The following is a 24,215-nucleotide window of genomic DNA, read 5'->3' on the forward strand; positions in this document are numbered from 1 at the left end:
CAACAATGCAACAGAATATATAAATAGTAGGATACTGAGAGGTGTAGAGGAGGTACGGTTAAGTCGCCATAGTCCCAGATGACCACAGGCTGTTTTCCCCTTTGAGGGGAGAGCTGACCGGTGGTGATTTAACCTGAGGATCACCACACCGCAGGCAAGGGGCAAGGTGGGGCCTTCATGAATAACCTCAGCCGGTACCTCAGCACTGCTGGCCTCACTCTGCATCACGGATCAGCTATCTAGCCAACTGAGCTAAACCAGCCCCCTCTGCAGAGGAACAGAGTGCATGTCTATAGGTCCTTAAAGTTAGCAAGGTAGAGAAGATGGTTAAGAGGACATACCTCTCTTTATTAACTGTGGGAGAGAATAGGAGCAGCAAGATTCTGTTAGAAAAGCAGTTAGGCAGAAGAACTCAATGTAGCTTTGGTTACTGCATTACAGTAAGTATGTGATCGCACTGCTGAGAATACCAAGGAGATTTACAAGGATGTTGTCAGGATTCTTAGCTCTGGAGGAAGGACTGGATAATGTGGGGACGTTTGGAACAGAGAAGACTGAGGGGAGATGTACAAAATTATGGGGTGCCTTGATATGGTAAATAGGAAGGACCTGGCAGAAGGATAGAGGGGGGTTGGAGAGAAAGCATTTTACCCAGAGGGCGACGGGGGGGTGGAACTCACGGCCGAAATCCCCACCATTTTTAAAAAGAAAACTTTTTAGTCAGTTCAAATCCCGTCACCTCCAGAGCTATAGATTGACAGTTTGAAATTGGGACAATTCACATTTTGGCTGGCATAGACATGATGGGTCAACTGGTCTCCCCGTATGCTGCAAATTTTCATGTTTCTAAATTTCACCCATCGCAGTAATAGGTTGATGCCACCAAGGTGCAAGCCCAGGATTATACAGTGACAGCTCTGTTACCTTATCCTGGTGGCCTATAGGAATCAACCTGTAACTTGGTGTTACTCATTAATACTTTAGCCTAGAGCTGGATAGTCTACATTTGGGAGGACTGAAGACAGTATTGTACTGCTGGGTGTTCTTCAACATTTAACTGGACAAAGTCTGAAACTTCCACAGCCCACTACTGAGCTGTGATGACTCAGATTACTGAGATGACTATGAAACAATTTGGTCTGGATAATCAGGAAGTTGCTACCATGAGTCTACAAAGTCATATCATTGTCTTTAAAAGGACTTTCACTTACTCATCCTCAGAGTCACTGTCGCTGCCAAACAGTCCAGATTCGGCTTTTTGGGAGGGTTCCTTATTCTCCTCGTCCTCATCACTGTCAGATAAGACACCGTTAGACTCTTGCTTTTCTGGCTCTGCGTCACTGTCAGAATCCTCACCCGCAGAAAATACACTTTTTTTCTTAGCCGGGGCATCGCTGTCCGAGTTGGAGTCCTCGTCCTCTGATACAACCCGCTTTTTCTTTGGAGCGGTGTCGCTCTCTGAATCGTCATCATTGGAGAAGACCCGTTTTTTCCTAACGCCTGTGTTGCTATCAGAATCTTCAGCATCAGAAACAACCTGCTTTTTCACGCGAGTGTTGGAGTCGCTGTCTGAGTCATCGACGTCAGAGACCACGCGCTTGGCTTTCGACATTTCGGCATCATCATCAGAATTGTCATCGTCCGACACAATGCGCTTTGCTGTAGCAACGTCAGCATCACTATCTGAATCCTCACCAGCGGAGGCCGGTTGCTTTTGCTTCAAATCACTGTCGCTGTCCGATTCCTCCCCGCCAGAGGCACTGGGCTTCTTCTTCTTCTTCTTGGGGGAAAAGTCACTGTCTGAGTCTTCACTGTCCGACATCACTCGACTTTGCTTTACAGCTGTGAGAAAGAAAAAGAACATCTCATTCAGACTAGTCACGAGTGTTGAATCAGGTTTATTTTTATTAAAAGGGGTCTTGTGAATGACACAACCACATAATTTCCGCCCGCACCATCTTAAAAACATGACCCTCCAAGAATGAAAGGGGAGATCACTACACCGCGAGGGATGGTTCCAAATCATACCTTGCAATGCAATTTTTTTTACAAAGGTAGCTGTGTTGCTAATCATAACACCTTGAATGAGAATGACTTCCCAGCTGAAAAATTATGTCTGAACAGGGTAATGAACACAGGGCGAACATGTCTGAGAGCAAAGCCAAAACTGCCTGAATTTTGTGTACAACATGCACACAAACAGAGACCTCCATAGAAATGGAAATTTTTACTGTATTGCAAACCGGGTACCTTACAAACTCATTGAAGCAACCTGGAATACTGCTGAGTACTCACATTTGTTTATTTCTTCTTTCTCATCCTCACTATCAGACAGGACTGGCTTCTTCCTTTTCACTGAAATAGAGCACCCTCGTGTTAGTAACTTCACAAAAAGAAACCAAATATCAATCATGGAATTTTACAGCAAATAAAAGGCTATTCAACCCATCACATATCATCATAGATTATCATAGAATTTACAGTGCAGAAGGAGGCCATTCGGTCCATCGAGTCTGCACCGGCTCTTGGAAAGACCATCCTACCCAAGGTCAACACCTCCACCCTATCCCCATAACCCACTAACCCCACCAACACTAAGGGCAATTTTGGACACTTAAGGGCAATTTATCATAGCCAATCCACCTAACCTGCACATATATAGCAGAGTAAACAACATAGTCCCTTTCCCAATACCTTTTCCTTATTCTTGTGGAATTATTTTAATTGAAATTTCAATCATGGCTGTGCAGTTAAGGTTACCGCTCAGACACAGCAAATTTCCATTGGTGGTTTGTGCTTGGTGAGCGAATCTTAGCTTGGGAGGTAGTTGGGCACTGCAATAAGTGTCAGAGCAAGGAAAAAAATAATCAAGGTTCTCAGTCCCCAGTTCCATTCTGCGAACTTATCTGGCAATTGCACATTAGACAACGGGAGGAACAACTTCTGGAAGGAAGGCTTGTAAATGCACATTTAGGTTAATGTGAAAATGGACTCCTGAGGTGAAGTTCTGGAGGACAGAAAATGTCGCTGGAACCTGTAAGCCAACAGATCTTTGGTTCTATCACTGGTTATAATATTGTTGAATGCTGATTAAGAGCACTGTCTCATTCCAATCTTAAATATTTACTTCCCCAAGCATTTAACACTGATACAAAACAATGGGTGCTCATCAACTGCTCATGAATAACTCTCCATAATATAAATGGTTACATTTATATGTTTAGTGTACCTACACAGTTAACCTCCTGAAGGGTGTAAGCTTTATCTGAACATAGTTTGAAGTAGAACCACTTCTATTGCAGAGTCCCCGGAAGGACCTTTTCACTAACTGTGGGTTGTACCATCAGGAAATGCCATTCTCCAAAGATGTGCAGGTTAGGCGGATTGGCCACGCTAAATTGCCCCTTCGAGTCCAAAAGTTTTGGTGGGGTTACTGGCTTACGGGATAGGGTGGGGGTGTGGGCCTAGGTAGGGTGCTCTTTCAGAGTGTTAGTGCAGACTTGCTAGGCCGCATGGCCTCTTGAGCACTGTAGGGATACTATGATTGAGGCCGAATTCATAATTGCACTAAAATTGTGAGGCGAGGGTGTGACAAGGGGTAGTGAGGTAAAACTGGTCCTTTTGATCTTTGTTATTAAACAAGGCCAAAGGTAATCAATCTGAGAAGTTAACCTTGGTTCTCTCTCTACAGGTGCTGACCTGAGCATTTCCCGCATCCACAGTATATCACTTTTGTATTGCTGATATATGGAATGGGGATATTGAACAGGCTAACTGTTATCAAGAGTTGGATTAGGGCTTGGAGGAAGGCGAGAGATTCTGTGGAACATGATATTCATTAGCCAAGTGAACCAGAATAGATGAAATGCAGAGGTCATTTCTAATCTTGCACACTTCCAGGGACTATTGAATGATGGCAGATTTTCTTTAGCCACTACATACCTGTTTCCTCCCCCTCTTCCTCGTCTTGCTCATCATCGCTGTTGGATGCTCTGTGAGGCGCAGGGCCATCATCATCACTGGCCCCTTGGCTCTCATTGTGCTCCGGTGATATTCTCACATCTTTTTCACTGTCTGTGTCATTCATTCGATTGTGGCTTCTTTCCTGCTCTCCGTTGCTGTCTTCATTTATGGAGTGGTTCTCCTTATCACTGCCTGCTTCATCATCTGATTGCTTGATGCTGAGAGCCTTCTTGGGTTCCTCACTCTCAGAATCACTGCTAACATGGTGGTCCTCCCTGCTTTGCGGGCTGCCGGGGACGTCATTGCCTTCTGCGTCACTCTGATCTTCTTTGTGGCTTTCATCCTGAAACAGAAGCAGTATGAAAACTTTCACAGACTAGCTCTCAAAGAAATACTTTCCTCTATGGAATGCCTTTAACGATGGAGCTATATGGAGCTGGAAAAATTGAGAAATTAATATAAAAGTGATGACACAAAGTCAGCAAAGGCAAATTATAAAGAATGACTTGAAAAGTTTTTGAAAACAGAGGCTACGAAAAGACTTTTAAAGGTAGAAAGAGTAGTGGAGAAGTGCCGTTGAGGGATGAAGTTTCAGACTGTAGGACTGGTGTAACTAAAATTCTATCATTGAAAAGAGATAAAAGGGTGGGTGGGTAATGCATTAAAGGAAAGGGTTGGAGATTATCAGAGGGAAGAGGTAAAAGGTTGAAGGAGGTTACGGAGATAGGAGACCATGAAAAACATCTTTTTTTTTGTGTGTGTGGGGCTCTGTTTGGGGATGTGTGTGTGTGTGTGGGGCTCTGTTTGGGGATGTGCGTAGGTGGCTGTGGTCCTGTTGGACTGTGTATGGGTGGGTGTCACTGTTGGGAGTGGAGGGACATGGCTTTGTTGGGAAATATGTGTATGGTGGTGTGGCTCTGTTGGGATGTGTGCACGGATGGGTGTGGCTCTGCTGGGGTATGTGTGTATGAATGAAATGAAAATCGCTTATCACAAGTAGGCTTCAAATGAAGTTACTGTGAAAAGCCCCTAGTCGCCACATCCCGGTACCTGTTCAGGGAGGCTGGTGTATGGGGGTGGGGGGCTGTGTGTGTGTGTGTGTGTGTGTGTGTGCGTGGCTCTGTTGGGGTATGTGTGTGTGTGGCCCTGTTGGGGTATGTGTGTGTGTGGCTTTGTTGGGGTATGTGTGTGTGTGGCTTTGTTGGGGTATGTGTGTGTGTATGTTGGGCGGGGGGCGTGGGTGGGTGGGTGGGTGCTGGCTACCATCTCCAACACCTTGCCTCCCACATCTCAGTCTGTTTAATAGACTGATTGGCGAAGAGCCTAATACATGCCCCTTCAGCACCGACACAGGGTGAAGCTCACATTCCCCTAGGCAAGTCAACTCAGACTCAGAATAATAGCGTTCAGTATTAAATCTGCACACCAACCGTCCCGGGAGAGGATGAATGCTGTGGAACCGTGCATTTTGCAAACAAAAAAAAATGCAATCCAGTCCTACAGTGAGATAAAGCAGCAAATGAAGGAGAGGAGTTGCTGTCTCCATACTCATTCCCTCAAATCCAATGAGGGGTTAGATACAAAGATCCCATTTCCATTCGGTGCATTTTGACAGAATATCAAAGTCACCCCTGGCCGGGTCCAAAAGAGGCAACAACAGGCGAAGTTTGGGATTGAACCTGTTCCGTGCAAGACACCAGCCTGGCTGTGTGTGCTCAATGACACTGCCGAGAGCAAAGCCCAACAGCCCTGCTGGCTGCGTTTATTGTTGCCTCAAAACATCGCCCGCTTGCCGGGGAGGCTGCCCTGCGCCCCCTCCCCCCTCCCTCCCTCCCTCTTCCTCTTCCCCCCCTCCCCATGCCCCCTCTCCCCCCCTTCCCTCTCCCCTCCATCACTCTCCCCCCTCCCTCCCTCTTCCCCCCCCCTCCCCCTCCCTCCCTCCCTCTCTCCCCCTCCCTCCCTCTCCCCCCCTCCCTCCCTCTCTCCCCCTCCCTCCTCCCGGGCCCCCCCTCTCTCTCCCCTCCCTCCCCCCTCCCTCCCTCTCCCCCCTCCCTCCCTCTCCCCCCTCCCTCTATCCCCCTCCCCCTCCCTCCTCCCGGGCCCCCCCCTCTCTCTCCCCTCCTCCCCCCTCCCTCCCTCTCCCCCCTCCCTCCCTCCCTCTCTCTATCCCCCCTCCCTCCCTCCCACTCCCCCCCTCCCCTCTCCCCCCCCTCCCCTCCCTCTCCCCCCCCCCTCCCTCTCCCCCCTCCCTCCCTCCCTCTCTCTATCCCCCCTCCCTCCCTCCCACTCACCCCCCCTCCCCTCTCCCCCCCTCCCCTCCCTCTCCCCCCCCTCCCTCTCCCCCCCTCCCTCCCTCTCCCCCCCTCCCTCCTTCCTCCCCCCCCTCCCTCCCTCTCCCCTCCTCCCTCTCTCCCTCCCTCTCTATCCCCCCTCCCTCCCCCTCCCCTCCCTCCCCTCCCTCCCCTCCCTCCTCCCCCCTCCCCCTCCCTCTCCCCCCCTCCCCCTCCTCTCCCCCCCTCTCCCCTCCCCCCCTCCCCTCCCCTCGCCCCCCTCCTCCCCCCCTCCCCCCCTCTCCCTCTCCCTCTCCCCTCCCCTCTCCCCCCCTCCTCCCTCCCTCCCTCCCCCCCTCCCCCCTCCCTCTCCCCCCTCCCTCCCCCCCCTCCCCCCCTCCCCTCCCTCTCCCCCCCCTCCCTCCCCCCTCTCCCTCCCTCTCCCCCTCCCCTCCCCTCCCTCTCCCCCCCCCTCCCCTCCCTCCCCCCTCCCCTCCCTCTCCCCCCTCCCCTCCCTCTCCCCCCCCTCCCTCCCTCTCCCCCCCCTCTCCTCTCCCCCCCCTCTCCTCTCCCCCCCCCCTCCCTCCTCTCCCCCCCCTCCCTCCCTCCCTCTCCCCCCCCCTCCCTCCCTCTCCCCCCCCCTCCCTCCCTCTCCCCCCCCCTCCCTCCCTCTCCCCCCCCCCTCCCTCTCTCCCCCCCCTCCCTCCCTCTCCCCCCCCCTCCCTCCCTCTCCCCCCCCCTCCCTCCCTCTCCCCCCCCCTCCCTCCCTCTCCCCCCCCTCCCTCCCTCTCCCCCCCCCTCCCTCCCTCTCTCCCCCCCCTCCCTCCCTCTCCCCCCCCCCTCCCTCCCTCTCCCCCCCCCTCCCTCCCTCTTCCCCCCCCCCTCCCTCCCTCTCCCCCCCCCCCTCCCTCCTCTCCCCCCCCCTCCCTCCCTCTCCCCCCCCCCTCCCTCCCTCTCCCCCCCCCTCCCTCCTCTCCCCCCCCCTCCCTCCCTCTCCCCCCCCCCCTCCTCCCTCTCCCCCCCCTCCCTCCCTCTCCCCCCCCCTCCCTCCCCTCTCCCCCCCCCCCTCCCTCTCCTCCCCCCCCCTCCCTCCCCTCTCCCCCCCCCCTCCCTCCCTCTCCTCCCCCCCCCCCTCTCTCCCCCCTCCCAGGCCCTCCCCCTCCTCCCCCTCTCTCTCCACCCTCCGGGCCCTCCCCCCTCCCCTTCCCCCCCCCTCCCCCTCTCTCTCTCTCCCCCCCCGGGCTCCCCCTCCCCTCTCCTCCCCCCCCTCTCCCCCCCCCCCCCCTGGGCTCCCCCTCCCCCTCTTCCCCCCCCCCTCTCTCCCCTCTCCCTCCCTATTGTCATATTCTAGAACACTAGAATATGACAACAACCGAATGAGTGCTTTAGCAGTCCATTGACGGGGCCAGGGTAGAAGTGAGCAGTGTTATGGAGATGGGTAACCTTGTGAAGGACAGGATATGGGTTTGAAACTCAGCTCTCACAGTTTTACAGGTATTTGAGAACAGTTCCTGGGCGCATCATTTTTGTAATTACAGGGAATGTAGGGAAAGTGGTTATTGTTGCACTCCAGAATGATCCAAGAGTGGTGGCTAGTTTTGGCTCGAGGACGGTGAGATCTCAGATTACTTGATGAGATCCAGTCAGATTTGGCAAGGTATGATCAAACCAGTTATGTTCCAGATAAACTTAAGCCTGCATATGTTAAGTCTTGAGCGACTGACTATGGGGTCATTACAACAGGTAAGTGACCAAGAATGACAAACTAGTCTCTTACTTCAGAGTGATGTCCCACACTGCTGCCTTCAGATGCAGCACGGTGTTCGGTCGAGTCTTCCTGATCATCTGAGTCTGAATTATGTTCATCCTGTACCGGCGTTGCACCACCATCATCTATTTGAAGTAAAGCAATAGTCACTGTCACAGTACCGCTGCCATCGCATGTCACAGCACCACTGCCATGCAAGTCACTACCGCACTTCCACGGCCTCCTGCACATAACCATCACAGTCAGAAGTACACTGTTGGTGATGGAGCATTTTAGGATGGCCTAAGGTGAAAGTTGGTCCTTTTCCTGTGTTCTATGTGATGAATGTAGAAATTTCAGATATATTGTATTATATGGATTTGGTGCAGTAAGGGTTAAAAGCCTCGGTTAGTGTTACTGCTGCAGTCATATTTTTAAAAATCCTGGTTTAAAAGACAACTATGGTGCAATTAAAGCATCATAAAAACTTGGGCTAATGGGGTTTTGTTTGGATTAATGGGGTTTCTATGGAGTAAATAATTGATGCATTGTGTTTCAGCTTGGTAAGATAATGTAATTAATGGGAGGAGCTAGAGAACCAGATGTTTTGCAGAAAAGCAGTTTAGTTGAGTTTTCAAGCATTTGCTCTCACTGCAGTTTAATTGAAGACTTGACTGGGGACAGGCCAGAAGCTGATTTACCGGTGAACAGGATAGGCAGTTTCAACAGTTAGTTGAGACACAGGAGTTTGCAGCTGGCTCTGGAAGTCAAACTATGAAGATAGTTTCAGAAGACTTCAGCTAGAGATCCTGCATTGTTCTAACATTCGCAAAAGAACATCTCTTATACAAGTATACCTGGGTCTCCTAGCTGTTTTAAAAAGTGGATTGAGAAATGAAATGATTTAAGTGTTATTGTGTCACTGTATTGATTAGCTTTGTATAAGGGGTAATTTGTAAGCTTTTTTCTTGTGTGACGTTAATGTGTCAGTAATAAAGTTTGTTTTAATATATCATATCCCCATTTTATATGAAATCACTCCTGAAGTGAGGTATCTTTTCCTCGCAGCCTTACAAAATTAAAATAAAATAGAGGTTTCTGTCCAGCATCCTAGCCACTGTTGGGGTCTGTTCTGGGTCGTAATGTCTTATGGACTAAGAAAAATGGACTAGAACATTGTTAAAGCATCAGGTATAGTATTATGTTATTTTACTAGTACCCAGAGATGATAATTTAAATCCCATCACTACAACAAAAGGAATTTAAATTCAATTCATTAAATAAGTCCACAATAGAAAGCTAGAATCACTAATGACAGCCACAAAACTACCAGCTTGGTGTAAAAAAAAAGCCCTTTAGGGAAGGAAATCTGGGTCCTGTGCCGTATATGTGACTCTGTGATCGATTCTTAACCACCCCATGAAATGGCACAGCAAGCCACAAGCTACGAAAAAGTTAAAGAATAAAATCAGATGAACTGCCAGGCATTGACCTCAGCACCCGACATGACAAAGTCACAACCAGAACAGCCGACGCTGCAGAGTCCTCCTCACCAATAGCTGGGACTTTCTGGGAGAGCTGGCCCACAGACTAGTCAGCAACAGCCTAATATACTCAGAGAATCATAACTTTCAGCAATAATCCAGACACTTCCATCACCATCCCTGTGTACGTCCTTCCCCCTGCCCACTGTAATCAGAGCCAGGAGGCGTGATTACAAGGGAGGGAGGAATGGGGATCTGGGAGGAGAAGCCTCAGCATTCGTACTATATACCACCAGTATACAAAAAGAGAGTAGCAAAGTAAAGGTTGATCCTTAAGAGGACGAGAAAGGAGTATTAATAATGGAAAACAAGGAAATGCCAGAACTTCTGAACCATTATTTTCTACTTGTCTCCAGGTAGAAGACACCATTAGATTCCCAGTAATAGTATAAAGTCAAGGGACAAAAGGGAGGGCAGAATTTAAAGCTATCACTGGAGCAAAAGTAGGTAGCAAACAACTGGAACTAAAGGCTCCCAAATCTCCTGAACCTGATGGCCTACATCTCAGGGTGCTGAAAGAATTGGCTGCAGTGATAGCGGAAGCATTGATTTTAATCTTCCAAAAAATTCTGGCAAGTTCCCAGTGGTTGGAAAAGCGCATTTATTACACCCCTATTCGAGAAAGAGGAAAGACAGAAAAGCCAGCTAGCCTAACACTTATCACTGGGAAAATGCTGGATTTCTTTATTAAGGAAATACTAACAGGACATTTCAAGAAACCGAATACACGCAGAGTCTGTGACTGGACAATTTTATTTGACAAATTTAATAGAGGTCTTTGAGAATGTAAGAAGGGGGTGGATAAAGGGGAACCAGTAGAAGTAGTGCATTTGGCTTTCCAAAGCATTCGATAAGGTGTCACAAAAAAAGTTACTGTGCAACGTATTGAAGATAATATAGTAGCTTGGACAGAGGATTGGTTAACTAACAAAAAGAGTCAGCATAAGCTGTAACTAATGGGGTATCACAGGGATCAATGTTGGGCTCAATGACAATGTAACCTTTCCAGTTCGGATATCCAGGAACACCAGTTTTACAGAAGCTTTCTTAGCAGGACTACACAACTCTCAAACTCACCACTCACGGCACTGTAAGAAATCACAAAATAATGAAAGTAATGGCTTTATGGCTATTCCAATGATCTTGCTTCTACTGTATATGATTCCACATCTAAATTACAGAGATTCTAGGAGACGAAGAATAATAGCTGCTGATAATGAGTGTAACAAACAACCTTTGGCTGTTTCAATGGAAGACTGCAAGAGAGAGTAGATAACAAAGGAAGAAAATTCAGCTAATTAAGTAGGAATTAAAATTATGGTGAAGCATCCTGACATTATTCTATAATGCAGAATACTCCAAAATCCAGAAATGACTGGGTCCCAAACATTCAAGACTGGAGGGGTTACAGTGTACTGACAGCCGATTCAGATAGCTGAAACACTCCAGCCCAGGCAACATCCTGGCAAATCTCCTCTGCACCCTCACTAGTGCAATCACTTCCTTCCTCTAGCGTGGTGACCAGAACTGCACACAGCACTCCAGCTGTCCGTTTCATACAGCTCCATCATAACCTCCCTGCTCTTACATTCTACGCCTCGGCAAATAAAAGCAAGTATTCCATCTGCCTCCTTAACTACCTGCCCTGCTGTCTTCAGGGGTCAATGGATATGCACACCAAGATCCATCTGTTCTTCTGTATTTCCTAGAGTTTGACCATTCATTGTATATTGCCTTGCCAGTCCTCCCAAAATGCATTCTCTCACTTTTCTGGGTTAAATTCATTTGCCACTCTTCTGCCCATCTGATCAGCTTGTCTATATCGTCCTGTACAACACCAATTTTCATCTCATCTGCGGACTTACTGATCATAACCCGCACATTCACATTTAGATCATTAATGCACTCCAAACAGCAAGGGACCCAAGCACCAATCCCTGCAGTATACCACTGGGCACAAGCTTCCAGTCACCAAAAACAACCTTCGACCATCACCCTCTGCCTTGTAGCCGCTTAAAATGGCTAACTCCCGATTAGAATGGCCAAACCCCGATTTAAAATGGCGAACGGAAGAGGCTGATGGGAAAATCAGCCAACAGGACTCAAACAGACAGCTGCAGGTAAACAGTGTATTCGCCTCTGGGGAAGCCAGAAGGAATCGATACCTGCAGCCATTAACATAACAACACCCCAGCCATCTGCATATAAAGTAGCAATCCCGGAAACAATATGCTACAAATTTATAACACAAAGCCGACCCAGGCTTTTCGGCACCAGCAGGAGCTGACACAAAGAGAGGTAAACGACCACCCCTCGATCAAGGAATCGCTCCAGCATTGGAGAATATCAAACCAAGTGATTGGGACCAAGTCCAATCACTTGGAACCAGGTACAAGGTCCGCCCCGAGAGGCGGGAAGCCCCTGGAGACTATAAGAATAGGGGCCAAGTTCAAATCGACCCTTCTTCTCCTCTCCGCACCCTTCGAGACCCTCTAGCCGCAAGAGAACGTAAGTTTTACTCCAACGATCGCTACGAGATAGGCACTCCTGACTATCGACCTGTACCAGCTTTTGAATCCCGCAGGCTCAGAACCCATTCAAAAGGCCATTTGTTTCCCTGGTGGGCCATTTCCAAAGTTAAGTATTGGCCTGTTAGTTGTAGAAAGTAGCTTAGAAGTAGAATTAATGTATAAGTATTAATTGCTGTATATAATAAATGAGCGTTGATTTAACTCTTACTAAGCGGTGTGTTGGATTATTAATCATTACTCGGCCTTGAACCACGTGGTGGTATCAGAAAGATACCTGGTGACTCAAGAGCAAAGGTGACAGAATTAGAGCAATTAAACTAAGGCGAAAACAAGCAACAGCCTCCTGCCACTAAGCCAATTTTGGATCCAATTTGTCAAATTATAAGTTTATACGGTAAGTTCATAAGACGTAGGAACAGAATTAGGCCATCGAGCTGATCTCATCTTGGCCTCAACTCCACCGTCCTGCCCATTCTCCATAACCCTTCAATCAATTACCAATTAAAAATCTGTCTAACTCTTCCTGAAATTTACTCAATGTCCCAATATCCCCCACACTCTGGTGTAGCGAATTCCACAGATTCAAAACCCTTTGGGAGAAGTAGTTTCTCCTCAACTCTGTATTAAATTTGCCACCTTTTATCTTAGGACTATGATTTAGTGAAACCATTCTTCTCAACTCTAGTGAGTATAGGCCTAAACTGTTTAACCTCTCTTCACACGACAAACTGCCCTGGATCCCATGGGCTCTTAACTTCTTGACCAGTCTTCCATGTGCGACCATGCCAAAAGCCTTACTGACGTCCATGTAGACTATATTAATCACACTGACCTCATCTACACACCTAGTCACCTCCTCGAAAAATTCAATCTAAATTTGTAAAACATGATCTCCCTTTGACAAAACCATGTTGACTATCATTGATTAATCCTTGCCTCCCCAGTGGAGATTTATTCTGTTCTTCAGAATTATTTTCAATGGTTTCCCTACCACTGAAGTTAGACTTATTACCCTGTAATTTCCTGGATTCTCCCTACCAACTTTCTTGAATAATAGTACTATATTTGCTGCCCTCCAGCACCTCTGCTGTGGCCAGAGAAGATTTACAAATTGTCAGAGCCTCTGTAATCTCTTCCCTTGTGTCCCACAGCAGCAGCCTTGCCAATCACACTCACAACAGTAAGTGGGATGTATAACCAATTGCTCGTTTATAAGTGTTGCCTGTCTGTGTACCTGAAAAGGTAAATGAGGATTCGTGGTTCAATACGCGTCTCTTTGACTATCTGCCTGGTCCTGTTGCCGCTTTGTGGCATCATTCAGCCTCATTGCATTACTATATCCACCCCACCTAATTCCATCACTATATTCTTCTCTGTACATTACAAATTAGAGTGTACACAGAAGGATTGCCACTTGGCCAAGAACTGGGAATTTGGTGCCTTTTATCAGCAGCAATGCTGAGCAGGAGTAAATATAATCTGAACTCCATCCAGGAATAATTTAGTGGAGAATAAGTTGGGAACAATGAAGTACAACTTAGCAATTAAGCACACATCAGCGTGCACCCAATATATATATATATATATATATATGTATCAAATTAATTTTTGAAATTGCACCGTACAACATCAAAGGGGACAAGGATGTCAGGCAGGCTTTCAGGGAGCTAGGATGGAAGCTCAGAACTAGAACAAACAGAGTTGTATCTCTGGGTTGTTGCCCGTGCCACGTGATAGTGAGATGAGGAATAGGGAGAGAGAGCAATTAAACACGTGGCTACAGCGATGGTGCAGGCGGGAGAGATTCAGATTTCTGGATAACTGGGGCTCTTTCTGGGGAAGGTGGGACCTCTACAGACAGGACCCGAGGGGCACAAATATCCTGGGGGGGGAGATTTGTTAGTGCTCTTTGGGGGGGTTTAAACTAATGCAGCAGGGGCATGGGAACCTGGATTGTAGTTTTAGGGTAAGGGAGAATGAGAGTATAGAGGTCAGGAGCACAGATTTGACGTCGCAGGAGGGGGCCAGTGTTCAGGTAGGTAGTTTGAAGTGTGTCTATTTCAATGCCAGGAGTATACGAAATAAGGTAGGGGAACTGGCAGCATGGGTTGGTACCTGGGACTTCGATGTTGTGGCCATTTCGGAGACATGGATAGAGCAGGGACAGGAATGGATGTTGCAGGTTCCGGGGTTTAGGTGTTTTAGTAAGCTCAGAGAAGGAGGCAAAAGAGGGGGAGGTGTGGCGCTGCTAGTCAAGAGCAGTATTACGGTGGCGGAGAGGATGCTAGATGGGGACTCATCTTCCGAGGTAGTATGGGCTGAGGTTAGAAACAGGAAAGGAGAGGTCACACTGTTGGGAGTTTTCTATAGGCCTCCAAATAGTTCTAGGGATGTAGAGGAAAGGATGGAGAGGATGATCCTGGATAAGAGCGAAAGTAACAGGGTAGTTATTATGGGAGACTTTAACTTTCCAAATATTGACTGGAAAAGATATAGTTCGAGTACATTAGATGGGTCGTTTTTTGTACAGTGTGTGCAGGAGGGTTTCCTGACACAATATGTTGACAGGCCAACAAGAGGCGAGGCCACGTTGGATTTGGTTTTGGGTAATGAACCAGGCCAGGTGTTGGATTTGGGGACAGTGACCACAATTCGGTGACGTTTACGTTAATGATGGAAAGGGATAAGTATACACCGCAGGGCAAGAGTTATAGCTGGGGGAAGGGCAATTATGATGCCATTAGACGTGACTTGGGGGGGGATAAGGTGGAGAAGTAGGCTGCAAGTGTTGGGCACACTGGATAAGTGGAGCTTGTTCAAGGATCAGCTACTGCGTGTTCTTGATAAGTATGTACCGGTCAGGCAGGGAGGAAGGCGTAGAGCGAGGGAACCGTGGTTTACCAAAGAAGTGGAATCTCTTGTTAAGAGGAAGAAGGAGGGCTATGTGAAGATGAGGTGTGAAGTTTCAGTTGGGGCGATGGATAGTTACAAGGTAGCGAGGAAGGATCTAAAGAGAGAGCTAAGACGAGCAAGGAGGGGACATGAGAAGTATTTGGCAGGTAGGATCAAGGAAAACCCAAAAGCTTCCTATAGGTATGTCAGGAATAAGCGAATGACTAGGGAAAGAGTAGGACCAGTCAAGGACAGGGATGGGAAGGTGTGTGTGGAGTCAGAAGAGATAGGAGAGATACTAAATGAATATTTTTCGTCAGTATTCACTCAGGAAAAAGATAATGTTGTGGAGGAGAATGCTGAGACCCAGGCTATTAGATTAGATGGCATTGAGGTACGTAGGGAAGAGGTGTTGGCAATTCTGGAAAGGCTGAAAATAGATAAGTCCCCGGGGCCTGATGGGATTTATCCTAGGATTCTCTGGGAGGCCAGGGAAGAGATTGCTGGACCTTTGGCTTTGATTTTTATGTCATCATTGGCTACAGGAATAGTGCCAGAGGACTGGAGGATAGCAAATGTGGTCCCTTTGTTCAAAAAGGGGAGCAGAGATAACCCCGGCAACTATAGACCGGTGAGCCTCATGTCTGTAGTGGGTAAAGTCTTGGAGGGGATTATAAGAGACAAGATTTATAATCATCTAGATAGGAATAATATGATCAGGGATAGTCAGCATGGCTTTGTGAAGGGTAGGTCATGCCTCACAAACCTTATCGAGTTCTTTGAGAAGGTGACTGAACAGGTAGACGAGGGTAGAGCAGTTGATGTGGTGTATATGGATTTCAGTAAAGCGTTTGATAAGGTTCCCCACGGTAGGCTATTGCAGAAAATACGGAGGCTGGGGATTGAGGGAGATTTAGAGATGTGGATCAGAAATTGGCTAGCTGAAAGAAGACAGAGGGTGGTGGTTGATGGGAAATGTTCAGAATGGAGTTCAGTTACAAGTGGCGTACCACAAGGATCTGTTCTGGGGACGTTGCTGTTTGTCATTTTTATCAATGACCTCGAGGAAGGCGCAGAAGGGCGGGTGAGTAAATTTGCAGACGATACTAAAGTCGGTGGTGTTGTCGACAGTGTGGAAGGATGTAGCAGGTTACAGAGGGATATAGATAAGCTGCAGAGCTGGGCTGAGAGGTGGCAAATGGAGTTTAATGTAGAGAGGTGTGAGGTGATTCACTTTGGAAGGTATAACAGGAATGCGGAATATTTGGCTAATGGTAAAGTTATTGGAAGTGTGGATGAGCAGAGGGATTTAGGTGTCCATGTACATAGATCCCTGAAAGTTGCCACCCATGTTGATAGGGTTGTGAAGAAGACCTATGGAGTGTTGGCCTTTATTGGTAGAGGGATTGAGTTCCGGAGTCAGGAGGTCATCTTGCAGCTGTACAAAACTCTAGTACGGCCGCATTTGGAGTATTTCGTACAGTTCTGGTCACCGCATTATAGGAAGGACGTGGAGGCTTTGGAGCGGGTGCAGAGGAGATTTACCAGGATGTTGCCTGGTATGGAGGGAAAATCTTATGAGGAAAGGCTGATGGACTTGAGGTTGTTTTCGTTGGAGAGAAGAAGGTTAAGAGGAGACTTAATAGAGGCATACAAAATTGTCAGGGGGTTAGATAGGGTGGACAGTGAGAGCCTTCTCCCGCGGATGGAAATGGCTGGCACGAGGGGACATAGCTTTAAACTGAGGGGTAATAGATATAGGACAGAGGTCAGAGGTAGGTTCTTTACGCAAAGAGTAGTGAGGCTGTGGAATGCCCTACCTGCAACAGTAGTGAACTCGTCAACATTGAGGGCATTTAAAAGTTTATTGGATAAACATATGGATGATAATGGCATAGTGTAGGTTGGATGGCTTTTGTTTCGGTGCAACATCGTGGGCCGAAGGGCCTGTACTGCGCTGTATCGTTCTATGTTCTACTGCTTCAGCTCAAAATGGGTCTTGAGCAGAACAATACTATCCTCCCAAGACAGCAAACAAATGCAACAGATTGTCAAAAAAACAACTTTGGCTGTTCAAATAGAAGATGTCAAGAAATAATGCAAGACACGTGGTGAGAGAAAAAGTGTGTGTTTAAAATAAACATAAAGATGATCGAGAGGAATATACAAGAGTGTGTATGAGTGGTGCACAAAGGAAGCACAAATAAAGATGACATCACCACAACAACCTGGTGCACCAGGTAGTGAAATTCGTCACTTGGCGATGGGGAAATTCAGGTTAGTACACCTATAATAATGCATTACCCAATCACAACCTGCATGTCAGCAATAAGTTGCAACCACTCAATACAAGGGAGGCCTTGTGACACAGCAGGTATCACCTCCACCTCTGAGCCAGATGCTCTGGGTTTGAGTCCCATCGCAAGACTTGCTGGTCAAGGAAGATGCATTCATAACGCAGCCAAACAGGTTGAGTATCAACGTGCAAAATTCTTCCAATACGCAAGCAATAAGATTGGGAGAGTCTCCTGGTCAGCCATGCTTGATACAGAGTAGCACCCTTTCAAGCTCTAAACCTCTGGCGACAGGTTAACGACCTGTCCCAGGAAATAATTTATATGGGAACAGATGAAAGCTTGCCTTATAATACTGTTCATTTCACCGGCAAGGAAAGTGATAACTACCAGCAAGATCACCAAATATACAAAATAATTAGCCTCACAGTACCAAAACTTAGACTCATAACATGAACCATAATTTTCAGAGTACTTACACACAGCACTGTGCAAACTGATCACTGTGGAGTGCAAGAGTCTTTGCAGTCACACAAACTCTGGTATGCTGAGGCGCTAATGTCTGCCTGGGGAGATTTTAAACCCTCAATAGTCAGTTGTCAAATTGCTACTTTCTATGCCTCCCACCTTCACAAGTCATCTTATAAGCCTACTCAACACCTCGGGCCTCCTCCTCTGATCTCACTTCTACTCAAGTCTGACCTGCAGTCACAAAGCACCTTTCTCTGAAAGTGCCTATTCTAGGATTACAATCATTATCACGCTGTGAAATAAAAGAATGGCAGGTTACCTGAATCAACTTTCATTATAGATGGTTTAATAATATCACTCAAAAATTAATACTTTGACTTTTCTTTTCTAAATCTTGTGGTCAATTTTCATACCTTTGCAAAACGATTTTAATCTACACTTGATCTGCAAGCGAAATCAACCAAATCATGACAACTTTCATTTGTAGGCATTTGCCATACCCAAACACTGGAACACTTCACAGGATGGTCCAATCTATCTGTGCAGTGTCAGTGATGTGTCATGTGTACCTGTCAGTTGATTAATGACATACTAGTGCCCCTGCTTATTAATGGAGAGGGTGTCTTTGGAGTCTAGATGTCTCTAAGATTACACGATTTTGTGATGAGAGAGCAGAACAGTGTGGGGCAGACTAAGTAATCTCAATTTTAAAAAAAATTAATTCATGGGATGTGGACTTCACTGGTTAGGCCAGCATTCATAGCCTATCCCTAATTGTCTGAATTGAGTCAGTCTGCAGGACTCCAGAGTACTGCTGTTAACTAGCAATTATGGCCTCTCATTCTAGAACGTTCAACAAGGGGAAACATCCGCTCAATATCTACCCTGTCAATGCCTTTTAGCATATGATATACCCCAATTAGATCTTCCCTCATTCGACTGGGTGTATAGGCATAAACTGCTCAATCTCTCTTGATAAAACAAGTGCTTAATCCCTGGAATCAATCTATTGAACCTTCTCTGAACCTCCTTGAATGGATTTACATCCAGCAGTACCCCAGATGCGGTCTCACCAATGCCCTACACTGTCACAACAGCACTTCCCTACTTTTACACTCTATTCCATTAGCAATACCAAAATTCCATTTGACATCCTTATTACCTGCTGCACCTGCACACTAACTTTCTGCAATTCATGCACAAAGACACCCGTTTGTCTCCATTTAGATAATAAGTTGCCTTTTTATTCCTCTGACCAAAATGGATAACCTCGCACTTATCCACATTAAATTCCATCTGCCAAATTTTGGCCAACTTTCTAGATGTCCAATGGTAAATTTATTTTCTCATTGCAACTTCTTTCCCACCTATACTGGGGGCCATTCCCGTACCAGCCTCCCCAAACAGGCACCAGAATGTGGCGACTAGGGGCTTTTCACAGTAACTTCATTTGAAGCCTACTTGGGACAACAAGCAATTTCATTTCAGGTAGTCCAGAGAAGGTTCACTAGGTTGATCCTGGGTATGGAGGAATTTTCTTATGAGGAGAGGTTGAGTGACTGGGCCTGTACTCACTGGAGTTTAGAAGAATGAAAGGTTTGACAAGAAGATGCTGAGAGGATGTTTCCTCTTATGAGACAGTCTAGGACCAGAGGGCATAATATTAGAGTACGGTAACCACCCATTTAAGAGTTGAGGAGAAATTTCTTCTCTCAGAGGGTAGTGAACCTGTGGAATTCCTTACCGCAGAGAGATGTAGACGTTAGGTCGTTAAGTAAGTTCAAGGCTGAGATAGACAGATTTTTATTCAGTAAGGGAATCAAGGGTTATGGAGACAAGGCAGGAAAATGGAGTTGAAGATATCAGATCAGCCATCTCATTGAGTGGAGGATCAGACATGATGAGCCGAGTGGCCTACTTCTGCTCCAATGATCTTATCGTCTATGCTCTGTTTTAGTGTCGTCTGCAAATTTGGCTATAGTACATTCTAACCCTGCATCCAAGTCATTAATATAAATTCACAACTTCAATACATACCAAGATGCCTCAGACAACGAAATGCTTATGGAATGTATACACTGCTGTTTGGCTGATACAGTTGATGTACACAGAGCAAGCTCCCATAAATAGCATGAATGTTGGTACAGGAGGAGAAAATTCACCAGCTCTCCTTTGAATAATATCACAGAATCTTTTACCAACAAATTCTTGCTGCTGGCACCATGGACCACTTGTTCAACGCCATCACCCACACATCTATCAGGGGGCGATTCTCCGGCCCCACTTGCACAGGCGCATATCGCATTATAGCTGGAGACTCTCGCCAAAGCGCCATGTTGCAATGTGCTTTGGGGAGCACTAATTTTCAGGTTTCTCTGCCCCTGGCCAGCAAGAACCAGATTAGCATATTTAAATCGGTTTTAAATTGGATTCAGTCAGCTCTTGGAATTCACCCCCTGGCGCAACGTTAAGCTGGCGGGAATCACGCCTGACCTCCAGAATTGGAGACAAGCTTGATGATCACGCATTACAGCCCTCAGGTGGTCAGGGCCCCCAGCACTCTGGCAGTGCCAACCTGGCAGTGTCAGCATGGACAAGAGCCTGGACCTAAGGGAGGAATGGGGCCTTTGGCGACCCCATAGTGGGGTGTCACTCACATGGATGGAAGGCCTGAAACTGGCTATGGGGGTCTGTATCAATCAGTAGGAGGGAGGGAGGCTTGCAGCATTATTTTGAGATCGGGGCATCCTTTAAAAACGGTGCCCCGATGTCGAAGGATCTGGCCTGGCCGGCGTCTGTAGGTCCCAGACATCTCTTTCAAAGCACTAATTGCAGCAACCTCCAAATAATTGTCTAAATGTGGGTGGATTGCGATCGGAATTACACCAAGCCATCCGATGAAAATTGCACCGGTTTTCCTGCCGGAGATCACATTTTCAAATTCTTTGGGGGAATGCGCCCACCATCTCCAGCAGTTATTCCCCTGCCTCTGTTCAGTCAGTCCACAAACATAGCCCTGAGAGTTGGCCGTTTCCACTTGACATCTCCATCCCACCCTGACCTCTCTCTCCTTAGCAATAACTGTTAAAAATAAGTTGAACAAAAACTCAAAGACCAACAACACATCTTTCTACCAGGTACTAATGAGTTTTGTTTGAATCTTAAATTAAACTCATTAAATCTTAACCACTGATTTTACTTTCTCTGAAACAGGAGAGATTGATCATAGATGGTTGCACCAGTGCCACTGGGAGTGAAGGTGGTGTTGGGCCAGTGATTAGGGTGTGAACTCCCTACATCCGGCAGGATAGTGTGCTTGCCGGAGGTCTATCTGCCATTCCTATTGCCACAGTACCTTTTCTGCTTACCTCGCCTCATGTGTCTTATTCTGCTGCAACCAACTACAACAGCAGGCCTATCTTTTGTCTCCATACCTGTCCTTACACCATTATCCCTTTTAGCATTTGATCTCCAACCTGCCCTCTAACCTATCACAGACATTCTCTTTGTTCTGCAACTGCACAGAAATTGTCAATTTCCAACACCTTTACCTTTCAGTTCTGACAACAGACCTTTGGCCCGAAACGGTAACTTGTTTCTTTCTCAGATTTCCAGTATCCACATTACGTTGTTTCATTATTGCCCTCCAGCTGAGAAGGCAGACAGGAACTTGGTTTGAACAACTCATCCAAACACGTCACCTTTGACAGTCCGCATTTCCTCAGTACTGGAATGAAAGGTCAGTTTTGATTGCATGCTCAAGCCTTTGGAGGAGGGCTTGAACCGACAAACCTCTGACTCAGAAGCAAGTGTGCTGAAACCTTAACAGTGCGCTGTGGAGGCTGCATAGGTTTTAGTTGGTTGAATGCCAGCATTGCAACTGTGTATATAGCGTCTGCGGTGTGGATAGGGGCTTGCTAGTCTCAGTTTCTGCCGATTTAACCACAACTATGGATCTCACCCAGCTCCGCAATCCTCCGAGAACTAGATGATCCTGTGATGTTGGCCCCTTATACTGTTGACTCCTTGGTTGGCAGTCCGTGTTTTCAGTTTACTCGGCACCAAGCTCTGGAACTCCCTCCCTGAACATCTCTCTCCTCCTTTTAATGCTCACCCTACCTCTCTGATCAATTTTAGCCATCTCTCCTAATACACTATACCTCTTGGTGTCAGTCACTGTTCCTTTGATAACGCTCCTGGGAAGCATCCGTTTTTCTATACTTTCATGGGATGTGTTTTACATTAAAGGCGCGATACAAATGTAGGTTGTTGTTGATTTGAAGCTTTGGGCCGACATCAACAAACACCAAGCCATCCGATGAAAATTGCACCGGTTTTCCTGCCGGAGATCACATTTTCAAATTCTTTGGGGGAATGCGCCCACCATCTCCAGCAGTTATTCCCCTGCCTCTGTTCAGTCAGTCCACAAACATAGCCCTGAGAGTTGTCCGTTTCCACTTGACATCTCCATCCCACCCTGACCTCTCTCTCCTTAGCAATAACTGTTAAAAATAAGTTGAACAAAAACTCAAAGACAAAAACAAACAAACAGAAATCAGGAGACTGATTCCAACACGAGCGCAAGCGGCCCAGGCCCGGGGTCAGGGCCCTGTCCGCCTATCAAGCCGGGAGCTCTGCGTTCACCAGCGGCCCGAGATGGATCCAGCGAACACTCACCCTCCAGGCTCTTACCTTCTCCGTCCGGGTAGTATTCGTCCTCCAAATCCATGGCAGCAGGGCAAAACGACAGCCCACTCCAGCTCCACCGCGCACCTTCCGCCCGGCTTCTCTTCGCCAAATGCAAGCGGCGCCGCGGCCTACAGCGCCGGCAGCACTGCGCATGCCCGCGGGTCAGAGGTCGCGCCGTACGTAACCCGCGCCGGCGGCGGCGGCTCAGCCCCGGCGCATGCGCAGCGCCGCCGGGTTCAGAGCTGACCCTGGATTGACGGCAGGAGCCTTTCGTCAATACGATGCTCGTCAGTGGGACCATCGCTTGGGGGTTCGCATCTTTCTATCCAGCCTCAGAATTTTGGCGAGCACGGCTGAGATCTTCTGCTGCATTTTTTTTGATGGCCGAACGAGCTGATTCTGGAATGGCAAAGTCTGCCACCCATGGAGCTGTCCCTTGCCAGTGATGTGGGCTGATTGATCTCTGCCTTTTGTTTTCGGGGGCTGGTGTTTGCTTTGGTGCTTTCTGTCATCGTGGCGGTGGCAAACTCCTCCTGTCGTTGATCGTCAGCTAGAGTTTCCCCACTTGGCGTGATTGATGTTGAGGATTGTCATGTCTCTTTAGACCTTCAATCAGTGTTTGGGCTGTCCTAGTCTTTTCGTGCAGCCTACCTCCCAGTGTCACATAATCTCAGCGATGCAGCCATTTTGCCTCCTCTGCACACGCTCAAGACAGCATATGCTTCTTTGCTCTCGAAAAGCCTGCTTTATGTGTGAATTTGTCTTTTAATGTGATGTCAAGGATGTGTCGCAGACATCATAGATGGAAGCTATTGAGCTTTTGTTCTTGGTAGATGTAAGATCATAAGAAATAGGAATAGAAGTAGGCTATTCAGCCCATTGAGCCTGTCCCACCATTCAATAATATAATGGCTTAACCCCACTTTCCCCCATAACCTTTGACTCCCTTTTCTATGAAAAATCTGTCTAACTCAGCCTTGAATATATTCAATGTCCCAGTCTCCACTAACCTCTCCAAAGAAATTTCCAAAGACTACCAACCACCGAGAGAATAAATTCCTTCTCGCCTTCATCTTATTTTTAAACTGTATCCTCTTGTATTAAGAACCCAGCTGATGTTAAATGCTAGTGCATTTCAGATTCCAGAAGGGAATGCTGGTCTTAACTATTTTTTTTTCAATTTGGTATAATGTGAGAGGATAGATGTGAAGACCTGAGAAGATTGTTCCTGTCTTGTAATAATTAAATAGAATAAATGTCTATTAAACATTAAAACACACAACAAGGTAACTAAAAACATACACTGAACTACATTAATGGCTGTACACTAGGGTTCCCAAACTTTTTGCACCTCAGAAATCCTATTACCCTCCCAAGTGCATCAGGGAACCCCAAGCATTTTCATGATATGACGGCCCTTTTTTGCCGTGAAATAGGTACAAACACAGAAACCAATTGTAAACAAGTCTTTTCTAGCTATAATCTTTGCATATATTAGGAAATAGGAAGAGGCACACAGCCACAAGTATATTCACCAGCTTCATGGCCCCCTCACATTAACCCCTGGAAGTACTCATTGCACACACCCACATGTCTCTCTCACACACTCATACACGTCTCCCTCACACACACAGATAGAAACGTCTCCCTCTCTCAAACACACTAGCACACAGATAGATACGTCATCCTCTCTCACACACAAACACACACACCTTCCCTCTCATAAGCATACACACGTCCCCCTCTTGCACACATTCATCCCTTCTCTCACACACTACCCACTCACCCACCACATACCCCTTTTCTCAGACACT

At 47.1% G+C, this 24,215-nt stretch overlaps 1 protein-coding gene across 3 annotated transcripts in view; it reads right to left on the reverse strand.

Moving 5' to 3' along the window:
* Positions 1-22,570, reverse strand: part of iws1 (interacts with SUPT6H, CTD assembly factor 1) — a 53,501-nt gene extending 30,931 nt beyond the window's left edge. The window contains exons 1-5 of one of the 3 annotated variants that reach the window (XM_072474731.1): positions 22,405-22,570; positions 8,011-8,126; positions 3,943-4,306; positions 2,296-2,355; positions 1,212-1,842 (exon numbers count right to left, since the gene is read on the reverse strand). In XM_072474731.1, coding sequence (XP_072330832.1) covers positions 1,212-1,842; positions 2,296-2,355; positions 3,943-4,306; positions 8,011-8,126; positions 22,405-22,441 — 1,208 coding nt within the window. In that variant the 5' untranslated portion in view covers positions 22,442-22,570. Of the gene's footprint in view, positions 1-1,211; positions 1,843-2,295; positions 2,356-3,942; positions 4,307-8,010; positions 8,127-22,389 lie in introns of all 3 variants that reach the window. The other 2 variants (XM_072474730.1, XM_072474732.1) reach the window with 2 other exon arrangements.
* Positions 22,571-24,215: the final 1,645 nt, after the last annotated feature.

The sequence above is a fragment of the Scyliorhinus torazame genome, chromosome 14, assembly GCF_047496885.1.
Source record: "Scyliorhinus torazame isolate Kashiwa2021f chromosome 14, sScyTor2.1, whole genome shotgun sequence".
In the NCBI taxonomy this organism is placed as follows: Eukaryota; Metazoa; Chordata; class Chondrichthyes; order Carcharhiniformes; family Scyliorhinidae; genus Scyliorhinus; species Scyliorhinus torazame.